Here is a 16,094-nt window from a genome sequence, read left to right as displayed (position 1 = left end):
CTCCCCCAAAAGAGGGCACAGAGATTTGCAGAATTTTTTTCAAGCACTGATTTATGTGCACTTAGGAAAGCTGGTTTTTTGCTGGGCATCTGGATGCTTCTCGAGGTATCACAACCAATAATAATAATTTATTATTTATACCCTGCCCATCTGGCTGGGCGGCTTCCAACAAAATATTAAAATACAGTAATGCATCAAACATTAAAAGCTTCCCTAAACAGGGCTGCCTTCAGATGTCTTCAAGTCTGGTAGTTGGTGTTCTCTTTGACATCTGGGGGGAGGGCATTCCACAGGGCGGGTGCCACTACCGAGAAGGCCCTCTGCCTGGTTCCCTGTAGCTTGGCTTCTCGCAGTGAGGGAACCACCAGAAGGCCCTTGGCACTGGACCTCAGTGTCTGAGCTGGACGATGGGGGTGGAGACGCTCCTTCTGATATACTGGACTGAGGCCGGTTAGGGCTTTAAGTTCAGCACCAACACTTTGAATTGTGCTTGGAAACATACTGGGAGCCAATGTAGGTCTTTCAAGACTGGTGTTATGTGGTCTCGGCGGCTGTTCCCAGTCACCAGTCTAGCTGCCAAACTCTTGCATGATGGTTCCTGAAACTAACAGGCAAGCTTTTGTCTCTGTTTGGATACAACTGGACATTGTTTCTACTGGACCTTTAGAAATGGCACTGATTTAATAGAATCTCAGAATTGGAGAGTTGAAAGGGACCACGAGGGTCATCAAGTCCAACCCTCTGCAATGAAGGAACCTTTTGCTCAACATGGGGCTCGAACCTGCAACCCTGAGATTAAGAGTTGTTGGGTGAAAGATTCCTGCATTGCAGGGGGTTGGACTAGGAGATCCTCGTGGTCCTTTCCAATTCTATGCTCTACCAACTGAGCTATCCCAGGGATTTAAACTGCTGGTTTCCATAACGAGCTGATTTTTGAGTTCTTCATAATTCATGAGCAGGGCCGGATTTAGGTTGGATGAGGCCCTAAGTGACTGAAGGTAATGGGGCCCTTTATATGTCCAGCTGTCCTTTGTCAACAACAAATTGTCGTCGTTTTTGTGTTGAATATATGCTATATAGTAATTTATGGACCTAACAGGTATCTAAAGCCATTTGCACATGCAGAATGTAGCCACCCTATATATAGAAATGAGCAAACCGGTGATATTTTAGAGAGCAGGCTAGCAGGCGGAGCCCATTACTTACATCATAGGAGCCTACACAACACAAAACACTGTTGCTGTATGTAGGTTTTATTTTATTGGCTTTTTATCTTATATTTTGGAAATGTACATCCAGTTTTTCCCCCTTTATATTTTTTGGGGCCCCCCCAAGAGAGTGGGGCCCTAAGCTATAGCTTGTTTAGCTTATATGTAAATCCGGCACTGTTCATGAGTGATGCCTGGTACGAGGCAGCTAGTCCAGAAATAATGGGTATAATTTAAACAGATATACAGTACGTCTCACCATTTTAGGGGGAGGCTGTGACCAGGCAACCTGTGTGCTTACTCAGTCTGCTGTCCAGACACTCATTGCTGATGGGCAACGTCAAGAGCCTTGCTCTCCTCTTTAAACCAGACTTAGACCAGACTGCCCTTCAGATAGAGGGCTGTTCTCCGTAAAGTTGGGCACACCACCTTGGAGGGCCAGGCGAAAATAGAAGGGAAAATGGAAGTCAGCCTGCACGGTTTATTCACGATGGCTGTCATCATACTCCTGAGAAAACCCGCTTCATGCCCCTTTATAAGGCTTGCCCCCCTACCGATCCTCCAGGCACCTGTTGATGTTTCCCCCTGCCCCAACACCGCGAGCTAATTCAATATATTGGAGAGCAGCTTGGGGCAAGCTGGTCCCAAACCACTCATCAATTCAACACAAGCACCTGTTGCAGAAGTTGATGGACCAGAACATGAAAACGGACTTTGAAAGCTGAGCGATGCAAAAGAGAGACCCGGCAGATGGAATGCTCCATGGCTGGGAGCAAAAGAGGAGAACACATGCAAGTTCGGTGCCCAAGAGGATACGAGGCTATGGCAACTCCATCAAAAACGTGAACTAAAGGAACAGGCTGTGTAAACACTTCTATCTGCTCAAGGCCTCTTGAGGGAGCCTGGGTAACAGCAAAAGATCATCTGCAAAACTCTTTCAGGTCATCGGGTGGCTAATGCATTACAGGAAGGTAAGCCAGGTCTCTCTAAAAACCTAAGGCTGCGCACAGATGTATATGGAAACAGGGTTGTATTTTGGCGGGTTGCTGTTCTGCTAATCCCACTTTCAGTTTTGTATATATGGCCTTCAGCAGGCTTCCTCAACCTCTGCCCTCCAGATGTTTTGAGACTACAATTCCCATCATCCCTGACCACTGGTCCTGCTAGCTAGGGGTCATGGGAGTTGTAGGCCAAAAACATCTGGAGGGCCGAGGTTGAGGAAGCCTGGCCTTCAGTTTAAAACCTGCCTCCCTGTTCTTCAAATGGGTTTCCTCACTTTAACTTTTGGGATTCCCCACTCCCACCCTAGCTAGCATGCTGATCTTGCTTTAAATGTTTGTTCAGCACTTATTCAACCTCTTTGTTTAACTGCTTCAGAAAAGGCTGGAGGCCGGCCTTCTGGAATAGCATTAAGGGCTAGACAATTGACGATGTGCACAGTCCTTACTGCTTTGCAAATGGCACAAGAGACGGCCAATCAGCACTGCATGCAGCTCCATCTTGTACCAACCTGGAAGCAACAACCAGAACCTCTTAACTAGCGGGGGAAGGTGGTAAGTTTGTTCAAACTGCAGTGTCGAGGGGTGCATGCAATCGGCTGTGGTTTCGTCGAGTGTGCGGGTGTTCCGGAGCCCCGTTCGCTTCCAGAAGTGAACACAACCCGCGTCCATGTGTCACAATTCGCTGCAGTCAGTGTGGTGTAGTGGTTAAGAGCGGTGGACTCGTAATCTGGTGAACCAGGTTCGCGTCTCCGCTCCTCCACATGCAGCTGCTGGGTGACCTTGAGCTAGTCACACTTCTTTGAAGTCTCTCAGCCCCACTCACCTCACAGAGTGTTTGTTGTGGGGGAGGAAGGGAAAGGAGAATGTTAGCCGCTTTGAGACTCCTTAGGGTAGTGATAAAGTGGGATATCAAATCCAAACTCCTCCTCCTTCTGTGTATGCACGTGACGTCATTTTGACCATCTGCGCATGCAGCGAAACCCAGAAGTAACATGCTCCATTACTTCCGGGTCGCCGCAGCGCGCAACCCGAAAATACTTATCCCGAAGCTACTTCAACCCGAGGTATGACTATACCTCTGTCCTGTATGTGACAAGTTGCCTCACTCTTGTCTAATGGTAGGGCCGGCCCTGGCAGCCAGCCACAGTGGGCAAATAGTTCCTCTCAGGCCTGGTTAGTATGAAGGCATCTTCCTAGGAAACTTTTAAGACCGCTGGTCCATTTCGCTCCAGAAGTGCTGGTACCATCTATAGAAGTGCTAGAAAAAATGGAGCCCTGCAGATGTTCCTGCACTACGACTGGCCAGGCTGGCTGGAGCAGATGGGAGCTGTAGTCACCACGTTGGCTTGGTCTGCACTGGCTGGTGGTAGCTCTCCAGGGTTTTCAGAGCTGAGGATGCCAGAGGTTGAAAACCGGGACCTTTTGCACACAAAGTTTGCTCTCTCTACTACAAAGCCATGGTGCTGCCCCCTTATGCTCCTTCCTGAATTCCTAAGACGGCTCCTTCAAGGAATCAGTAAGAGAGACCTTGATAATGGATGCTCCTGCATCTGGAGCGTTGCAGGCGATACTGCAACGGAAACCTCCCCGCCGTCAAATTATGTGTTTCTTGGACCTTGTCCACATGGAGGATTCTGGCACTTCTGCGGAGCCATTTGCATGTGCTGGCACGAGAGCAAACACCCGAGAGCAGGAATGTTGCACCTGTGTAAACTGCTGGGAGGATATCAGAGGCTTCAAATTAAGAAATTTGTGATGTGTGAGAGTATGTTTATTCCTGTCTTTGATCCTGGGCCCCGCTTTGATGCCCAAGCACCCAGCCTCTCTCTCTCCCCCCCATTCTCTTTAGTTGGAAGAGTCCTGCAGAATAGTGGTCCCTCTGGTTAAGAACTTGATTAGTTCCGGAGGTCCATTCTTAACCTGAAACTGTTCTTGACTTTAGCTAATGGGGCCTCCTGCTGCCGCCATGCTGCTGCTGTGCAATTTCTGTTCTTATCCTGAAGCAAAGTTCTTAACCCAAGGTACTATTTCTGGGTTAGCAGAGTCTGTAACCTGAAGTATCTGTAACCCAAAGTACCACTGTAATGGAGTGGCCGAGGATCATATAATCGTACAGCTGGAACCCACCACAAGTGTCATCTAGTCCAACCTGCCTTGCAAGGCAGGAATCTTTTGCCCAAACCTAAAACCCTAAGATTAAGGGTCTCACAACCTACCAGCTGAGCTATCCAGTATACCTGAGCGGTCCAGTATACCTGAAGGAGCGTCTCCAACCCCATCGTTATGCCCAGACGCTGAGGTCCAGTGCCGAGGGCCTTCTGGCGGTTCCCTCATTGCGAGAAGCAAAGCTACAGGGAACCAGGCAGAGGGCCTTCTCAGTAGTGGCGCTCGCCCTGTGGAACGCCCTTCCAGCAGATGTCAAAGCGATAAATAATTACCTGACATTCAGAAGACATCTTAAGGCAGCCCTGTTCAGGGAAGTTTTTAACATGTGATATTTTACCCTATTTTTGGTTTCTATGGAAGCCGCCCAGAGTGGCTGGGGAGGCCCAGCCAGATGGGCGGGGTATAAAAAATATATTATTATTATTATTATTATTATTATTATTATTATCATCATCCCAGGTATTGGATCATGTCTGTATGGATAGTGAGTTGACTGCACTTAAAGAACCAAGCTCTCGTATAGAACTGCTTCAAGTGTATGTTGGAAGTGTAAGGAGAACGAAGGCACGTTCCACCACATATGGTGGACATGCAAGATAACAAAGGCATTCTGGGAAATGATATATAATGAGTTGAAAAAAATGTTTAAAATAACGTTTGTGGAAAAACCAGAGGCTTTTTTACTAGGATTTTTAGGTGCAAAGATATCAAAGGCGCAGAAACAATTACCGTATTTTTTGCTCTATAAGACACACTTTTTCCCTCCTAAAAAGTAAGGGGAAATGTGTGTGCGTCTTATGGAGCGAATGCAGGCTGCGCAGCTATCCCAGAAGCCAGAACAGCAAGAGGGATTGTTGCTTTCACTGCACAGTGATCCCTCTTGCTGTTCTGGCTTCTGGGATTCAGAATATTTTTTTTCTTGTTTTCCTCCTCCAAAAACTAGGTGCATCTTATGGTCTGGTGCATCTTATAGAGCGAAAAATACGGTATTTATGTATGTGACAACAGCAGCACGGATACTACTGGCCCAGAGATGGAAAGAAGATAAAGTCCTAACCAGAGATGAATGGCTGATGAAGATGAAGATGATGGACTACGCCAAAATGACCAGGAAAATCAGAAACCAAGAAGAGAGGAACTTTAATAAGGAATGGGGGAAATTTGCAATATATTTAAGAGAACACTGTAAGCAACTAAAAACCTTGGCAGGATTTGAGCATTGCTTGTAAGGTGCTAAAAACTAAGGAAAAATGGATTATTTAAGAAAACTAGAGAAAATATGTGAGGCAGTTGAAAAAGATTGAAAATGGTAAGCATAGAAGGGTGGAGGGGAGTCCTAGGATTCAGAGAATCCTAAATGTTGATGATGATGCTTAATGTTTGGATTTAAATGTGCAGTGTAAAACTAAATAAAAAGGATTATACAAAACAACAACAACAAAGAACCAGGCTCTCTGACAGGTTGTGACCCAACACCACTAAATACCACAAGTCACCTTTCAACCACCTCTGGTCAGCGGGGTTCACTTGGGAAAACTTCCCCTTGGATTGTATCCTGCTGTGGTTTGCAGACCACGGCTGGTCCACAAACACCACTGAGGTGTTCCAAAGAAAGATTGTGGAACAGGCAACTCCCCATTTATGTGGGAGTTGCGTTCCGAGGCACCGCGCATTTAAGTGAAATCGTATTGGGAACACCACTGAAAAAGCCTGCCAACAGCCTCTGGAAACGCTTGAAAAACCCTTTAAAAACCAAAAAGCCACCAAACTCCACCACCACCGCTCCCTCAAACCTCCCTGCTCAAACTCTACAGGCCTCAAAGCCTTGTGGGATTGCTAGATGCTATTTTTGGGCCATTTTCACTGTTTTCGTGCTCTTTTAGGGCTGTTTTTGCCCCTTTTCGTGCTACTTCCAGGTTCATGGTGATGTGTACGGTCATGTGTGCCTTGAACATGCATAAATGAGGAGTTGCATGTATCTGCCTTTGGCCCTGGGGGGTGATGCTGACCCCCTGCCTTATGATGGAACCGGCAGCCATTTGGACCAGAGCCAGATTATTGAAAAGGAGACAGCAGCCATTTGGACCATAGCCTAGTTATCAATAAGGCCCTGGTACAGAACTTATGATTTTCATAGGGTAGCATTGAATGAAGTCTTACTCAGAGCAGACCCACTGAAATTAATGAAGTAAGTTAGAGCCATTAATGGACATACTCTGTCTGAGTAAAATTTAGTTGACTACCACCCCATAATGTGGCGCTGGTTTGCCCTACTAATTTTTGTCTAAACCAGTTTCTCAAACTTGGGTCTCCAGCTGCTTTTGGAACACAACTCCCATCACCCCCAACCAACAGGACCAGAGGTCAGAAATGATGGGAAATGTAGTCCAAAAAAAAAAACCTGGCGACTCAAGTTTCGGATACACTTGTGGTTTCCTTAATGTGGCACCTATTTGGGTGTAGACACCAGCACTGAAGAAAACAATGTTCTTTAAAATGCAAATTCTGTATGCATTTTTATATGCAGAACAACAAAAACGATGTTTATTAAGTGGTCGGGCCTAGACCCTCAGTGATTTTCAAGTGGAAGAAAAAGCTTGAGAACTGCTATTCCAGAGAACGATATTATTAATTTTGCCCCATTTTGTTATTGTCATCGTTGCCTGGCTACCCTTTTTGTTTATTTTTGGTTTTAAAAACGAATCTAGACGTCTTCCCAGCTGCCACTCATCTGTGAGTCTCACCATTCAAAAAGTTCTCCAGAGTTCACGCAACGCATCTTGCCGTGATAGAACATATTTAAGGTCAGTTTTAGAAACTGGAAGCCTCAGACATCCCTCTGCCCTCCTTCTAGGAAACATCTGTTCCGCTCAGCCACATGAAGAAACACCACTAATTTGCTGCACTTGTTTAGTGAGCTGAAAAAATCTTTCTCCTTGTGTAAAGCTATACACACTTACTTGGGAGTAGGGATGGAGGAGAAATTTGATTCAGTACGCATTTAAAGCAGACTCTATCACAATTTCTGAAACAATGTGAGGACCATAAATACAGCTATCCTTCGAAATTCTCATTTCCCTGCATTTTGTGATGCAGTTCTCCAACCAAGGTTTACAGAAATGCATTCTATTAGGGAAAGTGTGTGTAAAAATGAAGGGACTGGTGAGAATAGCGTACAAAAAATGCATCCTATTGGAGTAAAGGTAAAGGGACTCCTGACCATTAGGTCCAGTCGTGGCCGACTCTGGGGTTGCGGCGCTCATCTCGCTTTACTGGCCGTGGGAGCCAGCATACAGCTTCTGGGTCGTGCGGCCAGCATGACTAAGCTGTTTCTGGCGAACCAGAGCAGTGCACGGAAACGCCGCTTACCTTCCCGCCAGAGCGGTACCTATTTATCTACTTGCACTCTGACGTGCTTTCGAACTGCTAGGTTGGCAGGAGCTGGGACCGAGCAACTAGAGCTCACCGCGTCCTGGGGATTTGAACCGCCGACCTTCTGATCGGCAAGTCCTAGGCTCTGTGTAATTGCTTGCAAATCCAGGTGGTCCACAAAGCCACATTTCAGATGAGGCAGTTCCTCTAGGTATAGTTTTGCCTGCAAAATCACAGTGTTCCAGACTCCAGTATTTAGAGAGGAAACTTTGTCCTCAGAAAAAAAAGTGTATTCTTCTTCTTCTGTACTAAGGAAGGGAGTAGGATAACTTTGAAGGTCAATGCTAGATAACTTTTTTTTAAAAAAAAAACACCAACCCAAACAAACCAAGAGCACAGAAATGTCTTTGGCTACTGTAGGTCCTTGTGACCTCGGAGTTCTGCTTGGCAAAACATCTGTGCATAGGCTTTTAAGCCCTGAAAACTTTAATTAGTTGGGTTATCACATTACCCTCTTTTCTTTTTTGCACCTTTGTTAAAAATGCGGACCAGCCGGCCTCTATTGCTAAACGCATTTAACCATATATTGCCGCCATAACAGAGGAAACACAGCATAAACACAGATTAAAGCTCTGTGTTTTAATCTGACACGGGTGGTACCACTATCTCAAAGCCTGGTGGCGATTATCAACCCCGACAGCGGTGCAAACCGCCCCACACCAAATGGCTGAGGCCAGCTAGCAACACATGCATGCAGCTGGCAGATAGCACAAGGTCAATCACTCCCTGCCTGCAAAGGAATCCAAATCAAGGCTGTCTTTATTATGTCTTCGGTGTCTTGTGACTCCACCACCCTAATATATGGCCAGGGAGGGAGGAATTAACAGGTGTGGCCCCTGTAGGGCTTCTTCTTCCTAGTATACTGAAAGGCACAGGAACTTCTCCAAGTTCAGATGCTGGCAATTTCGGGCACAGCTTGGGTGGTATAAGTTACTGGTTCACACAACACTTTGCATCTGCAGCCTCTAGTTAAGACAGATATAATCTTTATTTGCATTGGCCACCAACCATGGCAATAAAATAAAATGCACCTAGGACAGAGCTAAATGGTTAGCTATAGAATGTACGTTCTGGAAGTTTAAAGGTAAAGGGACCCCTGACCATTAGGTCCAGTCGTGGCCGACTCTGGGGTTACGGCGCTCATCTCGCTTTACTGGCCGAGGGAGCTGGCGTACAGCTTCCAGGTCATGTGGCCAGCATGACTAAGCTACTTCTGGTGAACCAGAGCAGCGCACGGAAACACCGTTTGCCTTCCTGCTGGAGCAGTACCTATTTATCTACTTGCACTTTTTGGGGTGCTTTTGAACTGCTAGGTTGGCAGGAGCAGGGACCGAGCAACGGGAGCTCACCCTGTTGCGGGGATTCGAACTGCCGACCTTCTGATCGGCAAGTCCTAGGCTCTGTGGTTTAACCCACAGCGCCACCCGTGTCCCAATCCATACAATCCAGATAAATGGCAGCATTAATACATAGTCCTTTTGCCACAGATAAAACAGGTGAACCAATAGGCTTTCTTTTGATTAAAAAACTGAGCAGTGTTAGGAAGTTAATCAAATAATAGATCTTATTCTAATTGCCCCTGCTAATGTTTTATTTTTGGAAGTTTTTGCTGTTATCTTGATCTGCTGGAAGAAAAGACGCAGTAGCAATGGTTGAGTGACCTGGTATGGGTAATAGCAGAAGGGTGGTGCTGTGGGTTAAAGCCTCAGCGCCTAGGACTTGCCGATCGAAAGGTCGGCGGTTCGAATCCCTGCGGCGGGGTGCGCTCCCGCTGCTCGGTCCCAGCGCCTGCCAACCTAGCAGTTCGAAAGCACCTCCGGGTGCAAGTAGATAAATAGGGACCGCTTACCAGCGGGAAGGTAAACGGCGTTTCCGTGTGCGGCTCTGGCTCGCCAGAGCAGCGATGTCACGCTGGCCACGTGACCCGGAAGTGTCTCCGGACAGCGCTGGCCCCCGGCCTCTTAAGTGAGATGGGCGCACAACCCCAGAGTCTGTCAAGACTGGCCCGTACGGGCAGGGGTACCTTTACCTTTACCTTTTAATTACCTCACTCCTCAAATCTTTATAAAGAGTGCAAGCACATGGGCTACTGACATTCAGTTAAGTTGCTCAAGCTCCACACATGGCAAAAGCAACCAAATGCTACCTTTGGCCATGACATCTATGGTGCTGCACCAGTGGAACTGCATAAACTACAGCCCTGCATTATTATGCATTATTTAAAACACTTACGTATACATCGCTGACTATTTAAGAATATCAAAGTGGTGCGCAAAACATAAAAATCGTACAACAAATGATTAAAAAGCAATGTAACAAAACACCCGTTTATAATTTGCACAGCGACCCAACAAGCGTGCCCACCGATGTCAGTAATCAGGGGGTGCTTGGGTCAACAAGAAGGTCTTCAGCAGATGCTGAGAACCAAAAGCAGGCAGGGTGTGCTAGAATTCTCAAGGAAGGCTCTTCGGTGTAGGGGGTCACCCACAGCGGTCACAAGATGGATGGAAAACACGGCCTGTGCCATTATGAGTAGCCAGGAAGCAGAACAAAAAACATCCAGCAATGTTGGTGCAAGGAAGGCATGGAATAATATATGAAGAGACCTGCTGGATCAGGCCAAAGGCCCATTTGGTCCAACATTCTGTTCTCACAGCGACCGGCGAGATGCTTAAGGGGAACTCCAAAGCACAGCAGAACCCTCCCTGTTTGCCACCCCAAGCAACTAGAATGCAGAAGCATACTTCGTTGGCAGCTGAGGCAGAACACAGCCATTGTAAGCCACAATATTGCCATATGCACATTCATGGAGTGAAACAAAATAATCAGAGGGTTAATAATAATAATAATGGGGCATATATTAGGGCAGTTCAAGAAGTGTCAAGAAGTACTGAGGAAGGATGTCTGCAACCCCCAATGTCCATTTTGCACACATCTGATAACCTGCTGCAGATATAAAAGATGTTCCTTTATGCCCAGCACAAAGCCCCCAAAACTGAGTCTTGTACTGCCACAATCTTCCACTCATGCCACAGCTAGAAACTTCACCTGTCTGTGCCTTGTTGCAATCAATGGGGCCATCTTATACCTGACACTCAAACTGTCAACAGGCTGCAGACAGGAGCAGTGACATCTCGAGTATCTTTACGGAAAAGCTATGTCTAATTCTACAAACCTCACTGTTATAGTATGGCCCCTATTGTACTTGTTCTGCATGAAAACACGATGGGCATTTAATTTATCCCTCTGGGTCTCTTGAAGCTTTATTTTGAGAGCTATTAATTGTGTACAGTATTTAAAATGGAACAAAACTGCAAACTTTGCTATTCTGTACCCCTGGCTTTGACATTTGCGACTGGATTTCTCAAGTTGAAACTCCCCTCTCCCGTAACGTGGTTTGCCTATCAACAAAAAACACTTATCGAAAAGAGTGCTCCTCACGCCCCAAAGTTAAGTTGGTCTTTAGGGGATACAATATACCAAATACTACGTTTAAAATGAAGCTGAGTTGGGAAGGGTTTGTTTGTTTGTGAACTTCAGAAGCAAAATAATTTCCGATGCTAGTAAGCAGCAGTGAAACAAGCAATAAAGGATGGAATTGTAGAGTTGCAAGGGACCACAAGGGTCATCTAGTCCAACCCCCTACAATGCAGGAATCTTTTGCTCAATGTGGGGCTTGAACCCACAATCCTGAGATGAAGAGCCTCATGCTATACCAACTGAGCTATCCCAGAGCTGGATGAGTACTGTAATGACCCACAAACAGGAGGCTGCACCTAACCAGAGTGCTGCTGGATCTCAACAAAGGAATATTTACTCCAGTATCCTGTTCTTACATGTGCCAACCAGAGGCATATAGGAGACCAAAAAGACAGAAGTAACGCTTCTCTTTTTAGCAGAAAACCACGCCAGCTCACCCATCACTCACCCACCACCATGTTTACTTAGACCCTAGGTCAACAGCACCCGATGCCCAACCACATTCGTAAAGCTCGTCATCACCTCTTCCATCGATTACGCAGTTCCCCCCTTGTTTCCAGATCTCCAGCGGAATTCATCCAACACAGGGGTCCCAATTGCTGAATTAACCTTTATAGATTCTCATCCTTTTCTCTGGGGTTCTTAAATCTCACCACCACCACGACCAAAGCCACAGATACACTGCAGGCAGTAAGTAAACAGGTGTAGCGCCCTCTCTCCCAAAAAAGCGAGGCTGTGAGAAAAACCCAGCTAGACCAGATTCAGTTCAGCATCCTGTTCCAAACAGCATCCAGCCAGATCCCTCTGGAAAAAAAATTGCATGAAGCCAACAGCCATTCCCCCGCGTCTGGTATTCACAGATACAGTGCTACTGAATGTGGAGGTTCCATTCAGTTGTGGCACGGCAATAGCCATGGATAAACAGGTCACCCACCATTAATGTGTCCAAAATCCCCTTCTAAAAAGCCAACTAAGTTAGTGGGCATCACTGTAATAAAATAAGCTTCCAAAGCAGGCATAGGCAAACTCGGCCCTACAACTACAACTCCCATCATCCCTAGCTAACAGGACCAGTGGTCAGGCGTGATGGGAGTTGTAGTCCCAAAACATCTGGAGGGCCGAGTTTGCCTATGCTTGTTCCAAAGTGGCTTTGAAGTGAGCCACCATTCTCTCTGCCTCAGCTTCTCATCTGCAAAAAGTAATACCTTGTCTGTGCTTACAGGCTGCTAAAAGGATCACTGCCCTGGCTTGCACCCCCCCCACGTCTTCCCCTGCTGTCTCCCCTCCTATGTCAAATTTCAGATTGCAATCTCCTCAGGGGAGAGATACAGAGAACACAAGGAGAGAACACAGTGATGCGCTTGGGCGCAAAACAAAAAAGCCTATCTAATGGCACTCCTCATTAACAACCATTAGCATTTCTACATGGCAGGCTGCTGTTTTAAGTGCAGAGATACCGCTTGCAAAAATGGAAGGGGGGGGGGAGTTGGCGATGCAAAATGACATTTTGACATTTTAAAAACTCATACATATGAGAGACCATTGGTCCACCCTTCCAAACTCAGCCCTTCCAAACTCCCCTCCCACAGGGGCAGAACTTGCTAATATGAAGCCCTGGGCGAGGACAAAAATTTGGCGCCCCCTAAATATTTCTTATTTTCACAATAATTCCTTTTGGTACAGTAACTTTTAAAATGGATCTTCTCGAGTAGGTACCTGAATAAATATACGTTTCTTAAAATATTATTATTTTGTGGCCCCTCAGCTGGGTGCCCTGTGCAGGGGAACCACCCTAAAGGCACTGGCTCCTGAGCATGTTTGGAGGGAACCAGGAAACGAACGAGACTCACCGCAATGAGCGCGGGGTTTCTCTGCTCCCCTCCAGAGCCCGATCCGGGCTGCTCTCCGTTGATCCCACTCCTGCCACCAGTCGTCCCGTTGCTGATCAGCTGCTGGCGATAGTAGTCCGCCGGAGGGGGCGCTGCAGCGTTCCCCGAAGGAGCCGAAGCCGCGATGCTGCCGCCGCCTCCTCCGCTGTGACCATTGGCCGCTGCTGCCTTGCTGTGCTTCCCTCCTTTCCGGGCCGCCTGGCCGTGCTGCACCAGGTTGAGGAGTTGCAAGGTGCTCTCCCGCTCGCGGCTCGAACTCTCCGCCCGGCCCCGCTCGTAGCGCCCCTCGCAGCTCAGGTGGTGCTGGCGGCAGATGGCGATGCGCGCCCGCAGCCGCTCCACGATCGCGCTGTGCACCCGCGGCGCCGCCACCGAGCCGCCGCCGCCGCCTCCCAGGAGACCCGGGGCTTGGGGGGGAGCCGTGTCCCCCATCCCCGCAGCCTCAGGCCCCTGCTCTTTTGCAAAGGGCTTGTCGATCCACTCTCACGCGAACCAAAAACCGGCTCCTCTCTCCGGAACGAGTGCGAATCTCGCGCTCCTCTCTCCTGCAAACCGGGGCAGATCGCTTGCCCGATTTTAGTCCAGCGGGCTCTTTACAAAGTCGCCGCCAGCGCCATCCTTTTTGCAGGTTCCCCGAGCAAAGCAACAGACTTCAGCAGCGGGGGGCGAAGCTGGCCAGCAGGGGCGGCTGCAGACTTGCAAGCAACAGCCATTTAAATCGCGGTGCAAACCACTGATAGGGGTTATTTTTCCTCCCCTTTTCCTTTTTTTTTTTTAAAAAAAATCCACCACCACCACGAGGTCTGATTAAGGCTTGCTGAAAATCATCGCAGCAAAGTTTTTATAGCAATGCATTTTAGGGAGAATAAATAAGCAGATCTCCAAAGCTGGGTAGCGTGCTTTTTTTTGGGGGGGGGGCAAATTGGCAAAAAAAATGCCAATTGGCAAAAAGGTATGGAAAGACACACACCCTTCTCTTGAGCGCAAAAAAGAAAGGGACGCGTGAAAGTGAGCGCGAGCGTGGAGTGTCGTGTGAACGGGTGACACGAGGTTCGCCGGGCTCGCCCCCGCTTTCCCTGAAGTTGCTCGCAAGAGCAGCGATCGGAATGGGGCGTGTTGGCTGGATGCCGGAGGGATGGGAGAAGCGATCCCGGAGAGTTTTAATATTGTTGCTTTCTCTTTCGCCTACCTCGGTCTTTTAAAACCCGGTTGTTGTTGTTTTTGCACAGGCTCCTGCTCAAAGAGTATCTCCTTTTAAGTCAAAGGAAAAGCAAGACGGCTTACTGGTTCCCGGTGTCATAAAGTTCAGACGCGGTTCTCCAATGAATCCAACCCATGCTTGGGAGAAGCGGACGGGCAGATGGTTTCTCCGGAGGGTGGGCGATCCTTAAGTGTCCCTCCCTCCCGTGCCACGGAAAAAAGCCAGCTCCGATCTCGATGCAAAAAGCCCTCCCCGCATCCTCGTGCTCCTTTTTGTCTACTTCCAGAAAAGCTGAGCAAAGCACCCAGGAACGCGGCGGGGGAGAGAGAGGAGGCGGGTGGGGGGAAGAGTTGGTGGGAGTAAAAGCAGAAATCACGACTCCCAACGATCAGCTAATTCACAAACCAGCTCGAAACTTACAAACTTCCAGCTCTCCGCCTCCAGACCCGTCCGATGCAGCGAGATTCCTCGGTCAATTTGTATATTCCATCCCTTCCCAGACTTGGGATCTGGTGAGTTTTTGTTGCTGTTGCAATGTCTCTCCAAAGCGCGCTTGACGGTGGTGGTCGCTGCCGCTGCTGCCGCCCTGCCCTCTGCACTTGCCGGTTTAAGAAGAGAGCAGAAAGCTTGCAGTGTTTTTTCCCCCCTCTCCCCCTTTTCCTTCGCTTGTCTCGTGCTTTAAGCCGCCAGGCTGCTACGACTGCACGGCGCGGGGGTTGCAGATACACAGGATTTCATTGTGCTCGCATAGAATCTGAGCAGCGGCGGCAACAGCAGCAAACATGAGACTGACGGGGAGCCCTGGCGGAAGGCTGGCACCGTTGCGCGGAAAAAGTCGCCGTTCCCCGAAATGAAGGGCAAGGAGACGCCTGCCGGCCAAACCCTCTCGTTGCAGGGAGCTTCCGTTTACTTAAAAAGCCCGCTTTCCCACGTTATGCTCGGGCACTGGCGATCGAATCAGGGGGCGCTGATATATATGTGCATTTCAGAAGGCTGACGCTGTGCCCGTGGAAGTAAAACCCGACACAAATCTACGCGCCACCAGAAAGCAGCCATAGCCTTCCGAAAGCCGGCTGCTCCTCTACATGTGAATCGGACCTTGCCAGGTGCTTTGGGGGCATAGTAACACTGGTATAGTGCATGCACCTGGAAGGATAGCACAAGGTGCAGCGTGCACACAAATGGATTCCTTTTGCAAAGTTTCCGCCAAGCTCTTGGAAGATGGCAGTGGAGACTGGATAAAAGGGGCAAGCAATTTCACATTAGCTTTTCTGCCATGCCCGTTAATTCCCAACCCACAAACCTTCAGCAAACAAGATAACTGTGCTTACACATTGGAAGCCATTATTTTATAAATTACATAAACTATAGGGCTTATGATATTATGTGGGCATATGTACGTGTACACACAAGCTGTTTGCATAGTGATAGCGTTTTCTAACATTACGTTTCAGCAGGCTTCTTGTTTACCCACATTCCTTTTTAAATCCATTATTGGAGGCTGCTGAAATGAGAATATGTTTCCTGAAAAGACGCTGGAGCATTTAATGTTTTTCAGCTGTTTGGCACAAATCACAAGATGCTTTTGAAAAGACTTTTCCGCCCAAACTTTTCATGCACCCATATATCATATTGCTGATGATCGAGCCTGTTTAAGAGATGGAAGAAAGACTCATTCGAAGCAGCAGCAAGCCTTCCACCTGCAAGGTAGGCCTGT

General features: G+C 47.9%; 1 protein-coding gene across 1 annotated transcript in view; it reads right to left on the bottom strand.

Moving 5' to 3' along the window:
* The window catches only part of MAML2 (mastermind like transcriptional coactivator 2), a 155,105-nt gene extending 139,097 nt beyond the window's left edge, over positions 1–16,008 (bottom strand). The window contains exon 1 of the mRNA XM_083736210.1: positions 13,138–16,008. Within this exon, the coding sequence (XP_083592336.1) occupies positions 13,138–13,608 (471 nt within the window). The 5' untranslated portion in view covers positions 13,609–16,008. The remainder of the gene's footprint in view (positions 1–13,137) is intronic.
* Between the last annotated feature and the right edge of the window lie 86 nt (positions 16,009–16,094).

This window comes from Podarcis gaigeae (assembly GCF_964106915.1).
Source record: "Podarcis gaigeae genome assembly, chromosome: 4".
Classification (NCBI taxonomy): Eukaryota; Metazoa; Chordata; class Lepidosauria; order Squamata; family Lacertidae; genus Podarcis; species Podarcis gaigeae.
The sequence above is the reverse complement of the archived record's forward strand: the minus strand, read 5'-3'. Positions and strand labels throughout refer to the sequence as shown.